Genomic DNA, 19,441 nt, shown 5'->3' with positions numbered 1-19,441 from the left:
ATCTCCAGCAGTTTTTTTACTCATTTTGCGAGCTCCGGTGTTTGTTTTTAGCCTAATTGGTCACGTTACGGAGAAGCGTGGCTTGACGTGTGTCAAGCTAGACACAGACGGATGTAACGGAGAATCCGGTAAGTTTTCAAAATTAAACATCTTTTGTATTCCGAAATAAATAAAACGGAATTAAGGCAAGTTCTTTCTGTGCGGCCCGGTACCAAATGCCCGGCGGACCGGTACCGGTCCGCGGACCGGCGGTTGGGGACCCCTGCTTTAGACTGGTGAAGAAAAAAAAAAGCCTCAATTGAACAGTATGCAAAATGAAAAAAGCTATAAAAATGGCAAATTCTCACTTTCTTTGTTCCTCTCCAGCAAAAAACAAACAAAAAACCTAATTGATGGCCAAAATGTCTTCAGTGTATGACTAATTTGGGGTTTAGCTGGAAATAATATTGGATTAAAAATCCAACTCCAGTATGGAGCCGGGTGATGAAGTCAGTTGTCACCAGTTAAAAGGTTTCACCCTAATAATGGTGATCGATGCGCCTCTCATTCCATTCATTAGCAAAATCATAACGTGAAATCTCTCTTTAAAAATAAATGTGGTACTTTTCCGTGATGTTTGGAGTGCGGGGGAGCTTCTTGGTGTTTCACACACAGAATGGCGGCTTCCCCTGACATGCATACATTCATTTGGGCGATGATTTTTATGAGGCGTCACACTCTCCTTCGCTCTGACGTGCATTCGCACCCTCGTTGCAATTCCTTTCACACGCTGGCTTCTCTGACTACAATGCAAAACGCAATCTGAAATCAGGGTTTGGGACTCCAAAACAAAGGAATGAATGACAGCCACTTGTCAACGCGGTGCTGACTTAATCACATACTGTACAGTAAACAAATAGGATTGACTGCACCCCCTTTTCGCTGCAGGTCGAACTCGAATCTGTTCGATCCAAATTCAGCATCGTTATGCTTTTCTTTTACGGTTTTGGTTCACTCCGCATACGTTCACGTGTTTCTCTTAAAGGGCTTTCAAAGGCAAGCATAAACAAAGACCGCTTCCCATATGAATTAGACATTAAAGTGCATGTATAGTCTTCTATTAATAAATATTTATATTCCCTTAAATGTTGCTGTGTTATGCAGTTCACAAAACAAAAACAAAAACAAAAAAAGTCACATATCCGCAATGTGCTACAAAGATAGGTCGTAAACATGTCACCGGGCGAGGTCGTGACATCTTTGTAATGCCGCCTCCGTGAGTCATGAGCATGGGTGATGAATGGTGGCCATGCCAACGTGTGACTGCCATGCATAACTGCCATTCCCATATGCCTTCTGTGCACTCTTGTATATGTTTCATGCAGTCAGACCTTGCCACCCCAATTAGAAGACTCTGCAATGGTACCTGTCACCGTGGCAACCAAGCGTTGGGATGCTGCATATATTGAAGTTAAGCGGTGTGCATCTTCCGTGGGCGTTAGCACAGGTCAATTCCAACTCATGTGCAGGTTTCTTTATATGCAGTATGACTTAGTTCTATCGAGATTTAAGCACCAAAGGTAGCAACGGTACCCCTCTCAACATCACCTCAACTGTATTTAAATCAAGCCTGTCTCTTTGGTTGCTTTTCTAGTGGGCAAAATAAGGCCAATGCATGTTGAACATTTGGGAAGGGGGGTGGGTGGTCAGCTTTAACCCTTTCATGCACTAATAATGGCCTGATAACATGATAAGCTGTCCACTGCAGTAACCCCCTGTTCCTGAAAGGGTTAAATTCTGATATAAAATGACAGATTGTTGAGCTGATTACCTAATTTTTTGTTTGACATGTTTTATACTATTTCAAGGTCGGTGAATGAACGTAAACACTGGCGACAACATTAGGCACACACGACACTCGTTGATAGGAGTAAGAGCTGTATGATCCCATTTCTTCCTTCATCGGAATGCTCAGTTTTGATTGAGGCATTCCTTTAACAAGATGCTTATTCTTGCTGTGGTGGTTTTTGAACAGCACTAAATGACACATGAAGAAATTTAAGTACCGCACATAGACAGCTGTGCTGTAGCGAGGAAAAAGACCAACCTGTTTTGGGTTTTGAGGCTCTGCATACAATACAGTATCTTATATTTTATTGAACCACAAAAATATGGCATGATTGTCATGGAAGAAGCAGATAGCCACAAAGAGAGAAAACGAGCCAGAGTAAATGAGAGCGTGCCCTATTCTCTCTCTCTCACACACACACACACACACACACACACACACACACACACACACACACACACACACACACACAGGCGCGTTTTTATGTTTTCTGGGGACCATTTTTTTTGTTCATCACTTACGGCACACACACACACACACACACACGTATTTATTTATTTATTTATTTATTTATTTATTTATTTATTTATTTATTTGTCTGTGGCAATTTTTTTTCCAAACTCTGCAGTGTTGTAGGCAACATTCTTTTCTGAGGTGTGTCAATCTCAAAAGGCATTTCTTTTCACTTCAAAGCGACTTCAAGTTGTTTCTAATATTTTATAGCCCACATTTTAAAACCTGCCTGCACGAACTACAACCACAATGTAAAATAGTATTAAATTAATACCTCTTTGACTGTCTCAATCAAAACTGACGCAATACAGTACATACAGCACTTATGATGGGTCTTGCTAAATTGTGTGTGTGCCTAATAAAGTCGTCTGTGAGTGTAAATTATGTTTAGCAGTTACCCATAGGAAAAAAAAAAACTCTTAGTCCGTTATTTTCATCCGTTATGAATGACAGAGAGATGCACAGGTAATTTTAACCACTGGCCAAATGTGCTCCAAATGTGATCCATCCTCCTCATGATGTCATGTGACGGAATACTGCAGATGACGGGCCGCACCCTCCATTATCGGAAGCTTCTGTTCCATGACGTCGATTACTTGTCACGTCTGATTATGACAAAGCAGACTATCAAATAGCCAATATCGAAGATATTTTGTCTTTATAAAAAAATAAATCAGATCGGACAATCTTTGACATGAGTATACATGAATTACCATCGGATCATCCATCATCGGTCGTCCTCACATGCACACACACGCGCGAACGCAGACATATACGCAACCCCAACAATTGCAAATGACTAAGGCCAGGTACGAGAATGGAGGGCATGATGAAGCTTACACATTTTTAAGTCTTCTCCTGTAGCTCCAAGACTAAAAAAACGAGTTTTGCTTGGACTGTTTTTACTGGAGAATGTAGCGATAACCGTCAACCTGAACAACCACACAGAACCAAGTTTGACTTTCTTAAAATGACTCATTGGAGCGCTGAACAGACCTGCCGGCTACATCGGGGTGCTTCTTTGCTTCGAGGCTGTGGAATACTACCTCCTGATTGGAATGAATCGAAAGAGGGGCAGTGAATTTTTCTCCCAGAGTATTCGGCCCTCGAGTTCTCCCTGAGCCCACGGCCCAATGGCATGCTCAGGTGGTTTGTAAAACGGTTAAACTTGGTGACTCCCTTTTCTGTGTCTGGTCGGTTGAGTGTTTAGTGTCCCTGTCACGATCACTCTTGTTCCGATTTATGGTTTGTACTTACGCACTCAGACCTCAGTGGCTTTTGTCCAAAGTATTTTGACGGACCCTTTCCCCCTTTTGTCTACGTCCTATCTCCGGACCGAAGTGATTCTCGTGAGGAACCCCGCAAATTCCTTCCCGGGGGAAGAGACAGTTTTGTCCCAGCATTTTCTGAGCTGCTTCCAAATGATTGGCGGCTCTCTGGTAATTGATGTTGATGCTGCGTTTGGGGCTGGAGCCGCTCAGCAGGCAATCTGTGGGGCTGGCGTCGGAGATGTCACGCAGGTGTTCGTCGTCATCGGTGTCGGCATCGATATATTTACTGATGGAAGAGTCATGGAAGGTGAAAACGGTCGGGGCCAGGGTGGTGCTTTCTGGGGACTTTGGCGGCGTCCTGCTGCTGGCGGTGGTGTAAACGGAAACTTCGGGACTCAGCAGAGAGTGGTCGGAAAGGATTGAGCTGTCGGAGAGCGGCGACGGTCCGGGCTCCTTCTCATTGCGACATCCTCCTTTGGAGAAAAGGCTTTTTGAGGCGTTTCCAGAGAATAAGAATCTTCTTGCATTTTCTGAGCATGAGGGTTTGGGAACGATGATGGGAGTCAACATTGGCGCACGGGTGCTTTGCTGACCTGTTTTGGCCACAGAGTGCTGGGGAAGAGCTATCGCTGGATTATGGGAGGAGCGATTGCTTTCGTTGTGGCAAAGGTCCGTTGCTGTACTCTGAGGGAAACGTGAATTCTCCTGGAAGTCCGTAGCGCAACTGATGTAGCTGTCAATGCTGGACAAACTTTTCATGTCGCCGACGCCGTCCGTAGTTCCCAACATTGGTGGACCGTGATCCTGTATGGTTCCCAGCTCGATCTCGTCCCTTCGCTTTCCAACCCTGGAACCTTTAGCGTTGAGGTTTGGTTGTGATTGGGTCTTGGCCATTTGGTTGTACATCTCCTCCAGCTTCTGAACGTTTAACTTTTGAGGGCTGCTGTTTCGGCCCTTGTTTTCAGATCCTAAATCCTGGACAATGAAAGAACGGTTGGAGCTCGTTTCCGAAACGGCTCTCTTGGGAGACCATTTCCAACGGCTCGGTGAGAGGTGGTTATCATGTGGCCTGTCATTCTTTTCCACGACCACATCCATTAGTTCTGCACTACGGGCAAAGGCCTCCTTCAAGTTCATGGACACAATGCTACCGTTTCTCTTTGCCCTCTCCAAGGCCTCTCTGCGTTTAAGTGCTTTTTCTTGTCTTTTTTGCTCCTTGTAGAATTCTGAGAAGTTGTTTACAATAATGGGAATCGGGAGAGCTATTACCAGTACTCCTGCTATGCAGCATAAACCCCCAACTATCTTTCCAAGCAGAGTTTTAGGGTAGATGTCGCCATAGCCCACAGTGGTCATCGTGATAGTGGCCCACCAGAAAGAAGCCGGAATGCTTTTAAACTTTGTGTCCTCCTCATCCTTTTCGGCAAAGAACACCAGACTGGAGAAGATCATGATACCCATGGCAAGGAAAAGAATGAGTAGGCCCAGCTCATTGTAGCTTCTCCGAAGGGTGAAGCCGAGAGACTGAAGTCCCGTGGAGTGGCGGGCAAGCTTGAGAATGCGCAGGATTCGCATGATCCGGAAAATCTGAACCACACGCCGCACGTTCTGAAATTGCAAGACGCTCTTGTTGGATTCCGTCAGGAAGATGGTGACGTAGTACGGCAGGATGGCCAGTAGGTCAATGACATTCAGAGGACCCTTGAAGAACTTCCACTTGTTGGGAGAGGAGAGGAAGCGGAGCAGGTATTCCATGGTGAACCAAGCAATGCACACCGCTTCCACGTGGGCCAGCTGCGGGTTGTCGGTGGACTGGCCAAACTCATCTGTGCCCTGCAGCTCCGGTAGTGTGTTGAGAGACAATGCGATGGTGGACAGCACGATGAAGAGGATGGAGATGATAGCCAGGATCTGAAAAGCAAATTGAAATGGTTTAATAAACTCAAATTGTTGTCGCTTTGCTTCCTGGAAGTACATTTCATTAGCAGTCGTACTTCCGACTACCAAGTGTGCCTTTGGCTGTGAATTAAAGGGTACCTCTGACTGCCCATTTCAAGGTATCGATGGGGGAAACGGAGCAATATTTGAAAGTTTGATAAATATTTGGCGTTCCCATCTTTGTGGCTCGTCTTATATTTGCCAAAGCAGCGTGGCCGCAATACCACTGGTTAATTTTAATGCAAGGCGCCACAGCAGGAACAGATGTGACATCACGACCCCACCAGTTGCTATTGATTCATACGCCAGATCGTTTTTGTTGTCATATTGTCTGTTGATAAAATTGCGAGGACAGTCAAGAAGAAATGGGCCAACAAGGATACATATTGGAGCCAGAAAGATCCTCAGATTCAGAATACGGAGAGAGATTGACTCATACTGTATAGGTCTGTTGAGCCGTCACACGGGATCACTGACCCCCACCGCCGCATGCACACACAGACATACCCAACGTAGTCGCAGTCAATCCAGCGGCATGTTTGACTGAATGGAGGTTGGTGGAGTGGCAGTCCAGATTGTCCTGTACCCAAAATTATGCAGCCTCCTTTCCGCGACAAATTCACTTTCTTGATTAACAGGTTTCAGACATGCACATGTAGTACTTATTCTTGTTGTTTTTTTCAGTTGTCATTGAGATATCTACAAACTGCACTCGTTAGCTGTCATAGCATTTTGGACAGATAGGTCCGGCGAGCTATTATTATGTGCTTGCTTCAAGACAAAAAGCGTAACCGAAATACATTGGGATGCAACTTTTTTTTTTTCCATCTGACAACCTGAGGTCCCCTATTCTGTCCTCTCCCATTGTGTCACGGCCCTGCCACTCATTGCGTCCGTTCCTTAACGCGTGTAGCACTGCTTTCCCAATCCAGGGTAGAGTAGAGCTAAAATCCTACTCCTATATAATGTTATTGTATACAGTGCAATAGCGGTTTTTGCTCTATTTTCTCTCCTATTATCTCTCCATCAGTCCCCTCTCACACCTTGCCCTATCTGACCACATTTCCAATGAATGTTACAATATTTTAATAAAAACTACAATATAGGGATAGAATCAAACTCTCCTGTTGGACGGAAAAACTTGATCCGGCATGATAAGGCCTATCGCGCCACCATACTGCATGACTAAGGTGGTCAGTAGGGCCGGTTAAAAAGAAGAGAAAGACAATTAACACACTTAATTGCAACAGAAAAGTACACATTTAAATATAGTCTCTCTATAACTGGCTGTTTGCCTATGAGTCAGTGTTTTGGAACATTCTGTAGTAAGCCTTCGAATCCTAACAGTGCATAAACGATGCCTCACGAGCTTCTTTTCATCAGAATGTCATGTTGTTGCCACAAGACTAAAAATTTGCATATAACTGGGCCGAAAGTCTCAGTTTTTGAATTTATCTTTTGATGAAATTAAAATATGACCCCAAACCAAATGTTGCTGTTTCTCTATTTCCATGTTCCCAACACACGGCGCTTGCATATTTCTCATTTATTACGTTTGTCACTCATCTATATTATTTTTCAGCTGAAATAAAACGGCCACTTTCTGTAGGAATGCTAAATCATCACATCAAATCTTAATATCCTGCACCAACCATATCCTCTTATTTTTTGATCACATCAAAAACTAAAACAAATTGCAAGCACGTGAAGCAGGGCTTCCTTCTATTTTGCATGGGGCTGGGGGGGAAATGGCTGCGGTCGTGAAGAATTTGATTGACAGCTCGGGCTTTGACGACAGCCTAATAATTTGTCCACTCCCACGAGCGAAAGTGGCCGCAGCCAAATGGCAAAAGAGGCGCCCTTATCTACAACCAATGAGGGCAGGGGGAAACTGTTGCCATAGCATCGTGGCAGACAAGAATAATGATCCTATCGGTTTATTTGCTCCTCTCCGTACTCCTCTTTTTTTCCTCCTCTTCCTCCTTCTCCTCCCTTGAAGGAAAATTGGTTCAGGTCCAAAATATTGAGGAGCAATTGAGGTACTTGGAGTGAAGCTGCGAATTGCACATTAGAATGAAATGAGCTCGAGTCCAAGATTTGCATTATGAAATAAATACAGAGAAAAGTAGCTTATGTCGGTGACGGGTGTCGAATTTCAAGGTACGGCACTGAAAATCAATTAATTTGAATATTGTGGAAAACCAAATTTTACATTCAAACAGTTAAACCCAAACATTTAAATCATGAAATATTTCATTCTGTGATTCTACATATTCATCATTTTTATTATTGTAGCTTAGCTCACAAAAAAATGAATATTAGGTATGATTATTATTTCGAGGAATTGCTCTGGTGAAATGTTTTACTGATTTTAATGATACTTTATATCATGGATTTAACTGTTTTAATTAGGCTACGAACATTTTTTTGGATAATATTCTTATTGAGACTCACAAGTACAGGGAATGTAAACAGTTTACACATCCTTGTTCAAGTACCAGGTTACTTTTTAGATATAAAATAAATAAGAACAATATTTAAAACGTTTTTCCCCACCAACATTAGTATAACCTGTAACCTGTACAACTCAACTGAGTTTGTTTAAAAAAAAAAAAAAACAATAATAATAATCAGTCCTTAGTCAAGGTTGAGTGACATATGACCAGTTGCAAATAGCAGTCAGTGTTTGCGCAAATCTTTCTGCTACAAAGCAAAAAAAAAAAAAAAAAAGCCTACTAGAACAAGTGAAATTTATCTGGGGTTTATGAGAGACACTTTACACGGTGGCAGTTGTGTGCTGACTCCCACTGTGATTGGTTAATTCTGAACACAGAGACATCCCAGTTAAAACTACATTTAAGTTGTGGCAGTAGTACTAATCCCCATCTTTATATTTTTTTTATTTTTTAAAAAAAGTTGTCGAGGTTATAGGTCACATTAATGGTCCAAAAGGTTTTGAAAGAATTCATCTTGGTTTTTGGTTGGGTTTTTTTAATCACTAAAACCTGGTCAGTTGAACAGGGTGTGTAGACTTATCATAGCCACCGTCTATACAGTATTTGAAACATAATGATATTGAATCACATTTTGGAGCTGAAACTAGCGGTGCTCCTGATTTAAAAAAAAAAAAAAAAAAAAATTAAATCATGGCCCTTGTATTTTGCAAACACCAAGTACTAATTTTTGGTTGTGAATAAACCGTCCACATTATTGACCGAATAGCGAAAGGTGCTGATCCCATTCACTCAGGTGGCGCATGCAGCATATTTGTAATCAGAACAGAATCACTCTCCTAACAAATACCAAATTTAAATCAGTGGGGGGACTGTCATTATGGTCGCTACGGAATTAAAAAAAAAAAAATGACTGAGGTAATGGGTTTAAGATGTTATAAAAAGTTCACGAATGAAGACACACCGGCGCCGCTTTGTAAGATTATGAAGTCAAGTTCCGCTCGGAAACCTTGCACATTTCCCACTGGCCCGTGTCCCTGTGGTGACTGCCCGCTGCCTGCCTGTCGTTATCTCCGCCCTCCTTCCTTCCTTCCTTCCTGGCAGCTTTATTGTCATTGGCCGCTAATTTCATCAAAGCATTGCGCTATATATCATCCCGCTAAAGAGACAAAACGCGTGCATGTCGAGGAAACAGGGCCGAGCGGAGCAGCGGACAAAATTGCAACCGCATCACCCAAATGACTATTTATAGCATCCCGGGTGGACTGACGTTAGAATAAAAGATGCTATTAGTGGCTGTGTATTAGTATTTCATGCACGCAAATGATATTTGACACTCAGATGTATTTTTGGTGGCCTTGGGAAAAAAAAAAAATCTCCAGCGGATATTTATATCCAGATGAGACAGCGAGAGCAGACTGACAGGAAATCCCCCAGGAGACCTGGTACATCACACCACCGAGTGTCTCATCTCATGTGGCTCAGAAGATACGAAAGACCCTTTTAAAAAAAAAAGACAGGGTGACACCGGCCTTCATTAGGCTGCTCCATGAGATGTTCACCACTCAAAGGGGATTATTTTGTTAACTTTAAGACCTTGTAAAGTGAATTCAGAATACATGATACATGTTTGAAAATAATTGCTGTAAAATTCCGCAAGACAACAACTGTATGTAGCACTCGTTTGTGGTGAGATAGCGTGAAACTCTTCATCATTTCGGTTTTCCTGATTGTTATTTTTTGGGGCGTGGCTAAAATGGCGCCCGATGATACTCTTCGGCATCTATTTCGAGTCATTTCTTCTCCACTGCCTCAGAACTTGAGCACGTTTGTCAGGGTACACCTTGGACTGGTTGCCAGTCAATCGCACAAACAGAAAAACAACCATTTACACACTCATTCACAACTCTGGATACTTTACAGTCTTCAATTACCTGTTAGCATACGTATGCTAACTCCTAGTCCACTGTGCTCCCCTTTCTGATCGAGCCTTAATGATTCAAAATCAATCATGTTTGTTTTTTTTTTTTCTTCCCACAGACAATATAAAACAGGGATACCAATGTGTTGTCGGTGTGATTTCCCTCATCTACCAGAGCTAACATTTGCATTCAGACAGCAAACCAAACTCAGCTTTGAGATTCTTGGCGCATTTCACTGAGAAATGTTCCGCTAATATTTGCTAACTTCTTCTGCTTTGCTATTTGCTGGCGGCTTTCATGACTTTATTGCAGGCTTTTTCTTCAAGGCTCTGTGACACAAACAGTGCCATTGTTTGAGGGGGGTGGGGGCTGGGGGGGCATTGCTCGTTGCTTTCAAATATTCCTTCTCATTAGCAGTATAGGAATACAGAGGATGTTTTAATAATTCTGCCTTTAATTATCTTTAGTTTAGATGACAGAGTTAGAGAGTTATTCATTGAACAATGTGGATTATTTTGCTTGTAGTTTGCAGCGCAGTTCTTGCATTTTGCGTTATTAGCCGGTCTTATCTTGTGATCCCCGTTCTCAATATGATGCAATGCATGAGCAGATGGGGACTGTGATCACTGAATGACTCATTACACATCCTGGGTCTCCATTTTATACCCACAATGCAATTGTAGGCGTCTGTGTTACATCTTATTGCCTCTCCACTGCCCTTTTTCATGATCATCACCCAGTAAGACGATTCACCTCAAAATGTGTCTTATATTTACACAATAAGAAATGATAGTTAACCTGTTAGGGCTGCACGGTGACCGACGAGTTAGCACGTCCGCCTCCCAGTGCAGAGGTGCAGGGTTTGCTTCCCGGCTTCAAGCATCCTGTGTGGAGTTTGCATGTTCTCCCCGTGCCCGCGTGGGATTTCTCCGGGTACTCCCGTTTCCTCCCACATTCCAAAAGCGTGCATGGCAGGTTAATGGAACACTATAAATTGTCCATAGGTGTGAGTGCGGATGGTTGTTCGTTTCTGTGTGCCATGCGATTGGCTGGCAACCGACCAGTGAGGATTAGCGGATTAGAAAATGGATGGATGAATGGAGTTAACCTGTTATAGGACACTGCTGAAATTCTTGAGTATGTACTTGGATATCAACAATTATTAGCCAAGATTGACAGATCGCAGATTAATTTTTATTTAGGTAACTTCTTCACAAATGACACCATTCCGATGAATGTAGTTGTTGTACTTAGTTTGTGGTCTGCGCTTTTCCTCCTCAATGAGCCAGTTTCGTCTTAAAAAAAAACAACCGGCCAAGTCATGTTTACAGTTGTTGGTTTGCATCGTAAACAAAACAATAAACATCACAATTGTAACTCACAGAACTGCATTGATCGACTCAATAGAATTTTTTTTTTTCTGCAGCTCTGCAGGGTGTTTGGGGACCCCTACTCAACATTATTGAAAACATTTTCACCAGTCAGTTATCTAATTGTATTTTTTTAGCACTTGTAGTATTTGTTATGTGCAAGATAATTGAAAAAAAAAGTCACATAAGTACTGTGTAGTTAATTAAACTCCAATCCCGAAACAACTGTTCCACCTTTCTTCTTCCTTACGGTCAAATTAATCTCAGCGTGTGCTGCAGCTCGGACTTTACGCTGCGTCCAAAAAGAAGCTCTTTCTTCTTTTCCTCCCGAGTGTGTGAGCCACTGACACATAATGTTGGCTCCATCCCTCGAGTCAGTCTCAGCGCTCTGACTTTTCCTTATTAGTAAGCATCAGGAGGAACACCGCGCACCATGCGGAATCTCCTGTTCCCGTGATTCCCACGGGAAGCCACCGATCCACTCGGAAAACACGCCGGAGCTGCACGCCAAACATCATGAACCTAAACTGCTACGAGGCAGATTCCCCCGATCCCTCGCCATCTCTCCCCCTTCATCCCCTTTCGTGGCCGAGGCCAAAGAGATGCCACGCAAACCCTCCGGCAGCCCAGGCCTGGGTTAGAAATCGCCATGACAACCCTCTTCAAGCTCGACAGGAGGCGGCGACGCGGACCCGCCTGCAAGTCTGACGCCGTCTTGCCGTCTCACCCTCCCCTGTTTCTCACTTCCCCCTGAATTACGCCAACCTTACCCCATTTTTTTCCAACCATCCGCATTTCGGTCTTTCCTCTCATTTCCCATCGATATTCCACACGGCTCTGTGGCCGTGTTGCTTTTTAAATGTCACAGTTCACACCGCGCATACTCCATAAATGTCCCCATCTGTTATTTTAAGTGCTGGCAGGCATCGTCGGCTGCAGATGTTTTCTCCGCACGCCGCGCCAGTCGTTCATGGCACCGGCGTCGGTGATAAACAGCAATAAAGTCGTAATGTGAGCATTGAATAATGGAATAATTCACACCCCTGATTCAGAATATACAGAAGGGCTCTGCCTCTCTGCCTGTGAAAGACACGGCGTTTCCATAGAGACGGGAGGAGGAGACTTTTGAGCAACAGAAGACGGTTTATCCTGGTCTCGCACATCTCGTACTAGCTAAATATGTACAATAGTATCAAAGGTGTAGATTTAAAGCGGTGACAGACAAGGCATATCTCATCATAAGGCCCACCGCCGCTTTGCTTCGGTTCTTTTAACGAGGGCTCCATCTTCCCGCAGAAGTCTGAGCATCAAAATATAAAGATATACAAATCCAGAAGAAGTCCAAAACCTCTCCAACCGACCACTCTACTCTAGTTTCCAGTTCTTAAATAACTATAAGCATCAGCATATACAAACAAAGAAGCAGGTAACAATCAGACACAAGGAAAGATCTTAATTTAGTATGTTGACGATTTTCGCAGAGGTACCAAACACCATGATGAGATGTTTAATGCAAAAAATAAAAATTTAATATCGAAAAAATAAAAATAATTCCCTTTATTTTTTTGAGCAGTTTGTCTTTCAACATTATTTTAAGAAGGCGCCGATATATTAAAAAAAACAACAACAACAACAAAAAACAGCCTTAGCTAAGTTCTGCTCTTTTTTTCAAATCATTCATTTGCCGTTTTTTGCCATCTGGCTCCTTTGGTGCATTTTGAGGTCACGTAAATTTCACAGCCGTCCTCCAAAAACTATTTTCGAGGGGAGGTGAGAGCGGGGGCAACTTTGGCGAACTCATACAGTGCTTGCATCCGGAAAAGTGCCGAGCAACCTCGTTCAAGTAAATGCAGGAAGGAAATCTATGCCTGGATCATCCATCTAACTGAATGAATACCACCTCATCTCCTCTCTCCTTCTCAATTATTCATGAATTTCAGATGAAGAAGAGAATCCAGACTCAGCATCTAAATTTAAAACCTGGCTGCTCCATGGTGGACATATAAATAGAAACACTATACTGTACTCTATCGGGGGGTCTGGCAAACCGCAGGAGCACGCTCTCCCTGGGAATTTCATGTGTCGGACTTGATATTGGATTTAGAACAACTGGAAAAGGGACGGGAGACTGCTTTTTTTAGTTTTGAGAAAATGTAGTTGGGGTTGCTACCCAAATGGGCAGCGTGGGAATTCGGATTCCCGTGTAAAACTTTTCAAGCAGTTAAATGTTTTTCTTGAAACATGACCAGCGTGGAAAGTCGCTGATAGTATTATGGCTACTTGCAGGGTTTCAATGTCAACCAGGGTTATAATTGTTTGGAGATTTTCATCATAGCCTGGCAGGTTTTTATTTCATTTAGTTCCTTTTTTTTATTTTTTATTTATTTATTTTTTTAGTTAGTTTTAATTCGTTTTGAGAGCTTTTTTTTTTTTTTTTTTTTTAGTTTTTATTAATTTTACTTCATTTCAAAAGGCTTCATTTTAGTTTAGTTTGGATTAGTTTTAGTATTAGTTTTTTATGTCTATTTATTAAGATTTGAAAAAAACATATTTGTCAATATTTTGCTGTAAAAATTTAATAAAAATATTCTTTTCAAAGTATAAAAAAATAAACATTCACACAAATCAAATCCAAGTTCTGCATAACAGTCGAGTCTTATTGCACTTAAAGTACAATCGGCGCAGTGCATGTTCCAGCTTCTAAAGTGTGATGCATCACCAACCTAAAGTCCGAAATAAAGCTCGGTCTCTCTTTCCATCCCTTTTTTTTCCCCAAGATGTCAACTTCTAAATTAGATTCACGGCTTGAATTCATGTTGACAAGTTCAGGGTGTCCCCCGCCTACTGCCCGAAGACAGCTGGGATAGGCTCCAGCACCCGCCGCGACCCGTGTGAGCATAAAGCAGATTAAGAAAATGGATGGATGGATGGATTTTACTTGTACCTGTCATGATTAAATGAGGATGCAATTATCAGCATAAGTGCCATGATGTCTCGTGCCTTCAAGTGTAGAAAGCCGCACAGCTTGATTTCCAAAGAGGGACTGGCTTTGTTAAGTAAATTAAAATTGCTATTTAGAAATGCCAAAAGCCTGCTTCTCTTTGTTTTGAATGATTGATTGTTGAATTAAGAAGACATTCTAAGCTTGGCATAATGAGTTTGACAAACCCCTGCGGATTCAAAGCCACGTCTTTTGTTCACAAAGTTCCGGCAGCACAACGTAGATCCTATTTCAAAGATAAATGCTGCCTGCGCAGCTGTGAACAGGCAATATAAGAATTACACGCATCAGAGTGTGTCTCTCTGTGCATGCCCTTAACGACCCCTTGAGAGGAACCAACCCCTGACCTTTGACCTCAACAAATCTACACTCGGCTGCACTGGGTCTGTGCAGCGAGCATGCGGTAGACTTCTGGAATCGTCTCAATCGAGAGTGAATAAAAGGTGCGGCACCGCACATCTTGCATTCGCTCCTCTTTGAATGTCTTTGTTTCCTCGCTATTACCCTCTTTTATTTCGCTGCTTTCATAACGTGCTGAAAAAAAGTTCAGCGTCGCCATGGCAACCGTCGATCCGCGTGATGCCGACACTTCGCGCTGCCTATCCAGACGTCATTGCTGACTGCCTGTCTGCGGATACGCGTTTGCACGTGTGCGTGATTGGCTTTGGAGTGTGTTTTCTGCATTTCCCCTCTGCTGTGTCTGTCGAGATGTTTTTTTTTGTATTTTAAGCAAATTGTATCTCAAATTCATTTGAATGATTTGCAATAAGAAGAATAAATATGTCTAATCGCCCTGGCTACATTTTACGTTGACTAAACTAACGAAAACGTTCTGTACTTAGAGCAAAAAAATGTCCTTGGCTTTCTTCTTTGTTCATGAATTTAAGTAACAGTAAAGCAGAATAATGACAAATAAAATAATCGCAGCACTGTCTTCTAATGCGTCCTAAAAACCTTGGTCATACATTTGTGACGTGGATGGGAACAACACGCTTGTATGGAGTCAGTGGTTGCTAGCTCGCTAGACAAAATTGCAGCCTGAACGTTCTGTTTCAGGCTTTTGACACATTTATGCTCGCAGTGAATCGATGCGGCACATTGTACAATCCAGGTCATGTGCCGATCAAGGTGAGAGGCTTACCGGCTCGCCGGTCGAGAGCTCTCTCCACTCTCACAATCAGGCTCGGTCTTGATGAATGTTTTCTCCTTCGCCTTAGTGGATTCTGTTTCAGCCTCTGGCCTTGAGACTCTCCTCAAAGTCATTTCTTCATCTTTCCATCCCAAACTGAGAAAGAAACGGGGCCTTGTCGCTGAACGGAGCAGCCCCCCCGGGGTTGCGGGAGTTATGATTTCTAAAAGCTTTTCGTTTGAATACGCATCCACATCAGTGGGAGGTTCACTTGATGTGGAAGGGCCCGTTTATCAAAGTGATGGCGACGTGGCCTGTTTGCAGACCTGCAGCCTGCACTTGCCTTCGGGTCAGTCTTATAGTGTGTGCACGTGTGTGTTTATATTGCATTTTTCCAAGCATTTAGGGGAACAGATTCTCATAGCTTCCAACTTGGAAGTGTTTTTTTTTTTTTTTTAACTTATTCAATCACAAACCTGAAAATCATGCATTTTCACATACTCAAAGCCTTTTGGGCTCTAGCTGAAAGCTTGCCCATTCAACTTCAGATCGGGTTGAAGTCGGTTGTTCTGTTTTTCTGACGTGCTCATGATTCAGCCTCTCCTCTAACACCGATGCCTTTAAGTCGCCATCAATTTTGTCCAATTCTAATTCTAAAATTCCGATTCTGCTCCTGTGAGTGCATTCGCATCTGGCTTGATAAAACTGTATGTGGATGTGGCGTTCCCAGGCGAAGATGACAAATATCAACTTTCAAGTGCATTCTTTGCTCTGTGTCCTTGTGGATCCCTTCCAAATGAGTGCTCCGACTGAAATGCGTATTTGCTACTTGACTGGCCAGTGTGCAGTGTTCAGCACGTTGCTTTTGTCTCTGCACACGCACTACAGCTGGGCTAGTAAATTAAACTCATTTGCATTACAATAGTAGGAGGAGATTTTTTTTTTTTTTTTTTTAAGGACCCAGATTATTACTACGTGCTTGGAAGAGGCCTTCAAACTGACATAATTGTCTTTATGTTATGTAGCTTCGTAATACCACTGATTCTGCAAAGTAAAAATAAAAACAATGACAAAGGTTTAGAAAATGATCACATCATATGTTTTGTGGACGTTATGCATTATTTGGGATGTACTGAAAAGAAAAAAATATATACATGATTTAATAATAGTCATCTTAATGAATACTCATTCTGTGATTTTATTCTTAAAAAAAATTATGTTTAAAAGAATATTTATTGGTTTCATTCTTCCACCATAATATAATCTTTTCAAAAAGTGAGACTTTTCTTCCTTTTAATATTTTAACTTTGTTCACCTAGAATTGGGACTTTAGTCTCCTCTTACGATTTTTTTTTTAGTGGGGGGTCATTAAGTTAGAACTGTTTTTTTTTTTCCCTGATGTTAATTTAACGACATTGATGTAAATTTTTGACTTTTTTTTCTTTTTGTTTTACAGTACTTTATTGTTATATTATTATTTTTATATATGTAAAATCCTGATGTTTTCCCCGTAAAAAAAAAAAAAACGTTTTCTTTGTCCTCTATTACTGCAATTGGTAATATTTCAACTTTATTCATGTAATTTAAGTCAATATTCACAACATGTAGTTTTCATATGCACAATGGGCTCAATGAGCAATGAAATAATTGCTTTGCTTGTCTCCCTCCACTAATCCAAAAATATAAAAAGAGCTATTTTAAATAGGTTAGCGAAAAAGGGAAGTAGGGAGCTATGCAATGTACAAAAGTACAATTAAAAAGCAATTTTTTTTTTTTTTTTAAAGGACAGCGAATTCAAATTCGGTAAAAGTCTCGTGACTAATTTATTTCTCCTAATATTTTCATTTTTGTTCCCTCTGTTAACCATTTACACTCTGAACTACCAATCCCGCAATATAAAAACAATTTATTTATGTCCTCTTTTTATCATTTAGTGAATAAGAATCCTTTTTCGGATTTGCTTCCTTGTCCTCCCCCCCTTGATAGCAGCGGCATTATAAATGCACAGTTGGAGAGAAAGCCTAAGACTTGTTAGGCTCCAAATTCGCAATCCCACAATGGATTTTAATATTTAGAGCAGGAAAGACACAAATGATTCATAACAACTTTCAAGTCATACACTGATGCAGTTGAAGCACACCAGTTGTCACAGTTGAGAGAACATTCGCCCCAGCTCAGCTGGATGCAATTTTGCGCCAAGCGGGTTTTACATTTCCGTTCTCACGTTTACGGTCTGCAACTGCACTTCTGTATTGTCTCGATGCCTCTGTGCATCTTCATCCTCATGTGTCAGTGCTCCGGCTTCCCCCCCACCCCTCCCTCCTGGGTCACACTGCACGTCTTCCTGACTTTGACTCCCTGCCGCGCTTCAAATTGGAATCGACAGAGGAGCTGTCGAGCTGTTTTCTTGCCCACCTCCAGTCCGCCGAGCGACCCCGCATGCAGTCGGTTCCTTTGGTATGAAAGCTCCCCCTTCGGGATTTGCATCTTAAGCCCATTTTCTGGAGGCAAATCATGGATTGCTTTCGAAATTTGAAATATGTACTTTGCAAATCAAATTGTGGCTCAAGCAAAATTCTGCAATTTATTACAATTATTAAAGAATGGTGATTAATTTTGTAATTAATTTAATTTAATTATACACAAGTTTAAAAACAGACTGAATAATGTTATTTTTTTTAGAAGAAAGCATTTTAATATTTTAATATATCAAAGGAGTAAGAAATGTAAAAATATATGTAAATACACCATTTTATATAATTTAACCCTTTCAGGTACAGCGGTTACTACAGTGGACATCTGATCATGTTATCAGGTTACAGGGGGCATGAAAGGGTAAAATAAACTCAATAACATATTTTCCAGACATGTCTTTTTCAAATGATTATTTTCATCCCGTCTACGAATGACTTGGCCCATCTGTCCATATGAAAAATCAAATTTGGCCCCCCCGAGCACTAACGTTCGCCCACCCATGCTCTAACACAATTGTGCAGTCTTGAAACGTAGCAAGTCCTCAAAGCCCGGCAAGGCTCAGCTGACAAAAGCCTCAGCGATCCACTACAAAATGCATGACATGACTCCCACCAAAACTCGCAAGCACGACTCCGCTGCCGCAGACGCGCATTAACAGTGCATGAGAATGGGAACATGTCAGCATGCGAAACACTGTCAGACATTCCCCATGCCTCCAGTCTATCACACAGACTGCGGACACAGTGGATGTCATGTAACTTTTTTTTTTTTTTTTTGTGGACGTGGCTGTTTAAAAATGAGAATCAAAGCGTGGCACGAACTTTTGTTTTGTTTTGGAGGTTTTTATTTTGCCAAACAGCCCGCATAAAAAATACATTTGCTGGATGTGGAAGGCATGCCAATGCAGTAGCTGTTTCTACGGAACAAATAAAACATATTTAATGTACAATCTGGATAACAGTTCACTAGATTTTATTATAAGTGGGAGGATATCAGCTGTTTTTGTCTTATTTATGACAATGCCGTGTCAATTTCTAAGTATCCCCGTCTGACAGTAAGCTGTTGCTCATAAATGTTCAACGCAGACAAGTCTGCCGCATCAACACTTTTGAAAGGGGAACTTGAACGCATTTGTGCGGATGAGACGCGAGGCTCGGATTTGTACACGAAGCCACAACCTGTGCGGTATTTACTACAAAGCTGAAGTCATACGAATAAACCTTCAATGACTCACGTACGTGGGCCAGTCATTCAGTGAGACTTCCGCATGCTCTTGGTTCGAATATAACGTGATGGATTGTTGACATTGAGACACACACACACAGACACACACACACACACACACACACACACACACACACACACACACACACACACACACTTTCCTTGTCAATGGTAGTGTCACACTTAAGAGGAAAAACGAAAACACACACACTACTACAGTGGACCATATTCGTGTTTCGGAACCCCTATTTACCTATTTTATTTCTTTTCTTTTTTTTTTTTTTTTTAGTGTGAATCCAATTTTGAAGGGTTCTCAA

The 19,441-nt window shown here is 41.9% G+C and overlaps 1 protein-coding gene across 1 annotated transcript in view; it reads right to left on the bottom strand.

Moving 5' to 3' along the window:
* Positions 1–2,982: 2,982 nt before the first annotated feature.
* kcnb1 (potassium voltage-gated channel, Shab-related subfamily, member 1) overlaps positions 2,983–19,441 on the bottom strand; it is a 27,606-nt gene continuing 11,147 nt past the window's right edge. The window contains exon 3 of the mRNA XM_019895713.1: positions 2,983–5,523. Within this exon, the coding sequence (XP_019751272.1) occupies positions 3,610–5,523 (1,914 nt within the window). The 3' untranslated portion in view covers positions 2,983–3,609. The remainder of the gene's footprint in view (positions 5,524–19,441) is intronic.

The sequence above is a fragment of the Hippocampus comes genome, unplaced genomic scaffold (assembly GCF_001891065.2).
Source record: "Hippocampus comes isolate QL1 unplaced genomic scaffold, H_comes_QL1_v1.1 scaffold420, whole genome shotgun sequence".
NCBI lineage: Eukaryota > Metazoa > Chordata > Actinopteri > Syngnathiformes > Syngnathidae > Hippocampus > Hippocampus comes.
This window is presented reverse-complemented; position numbering and strand designations above follow the sequence as displayed.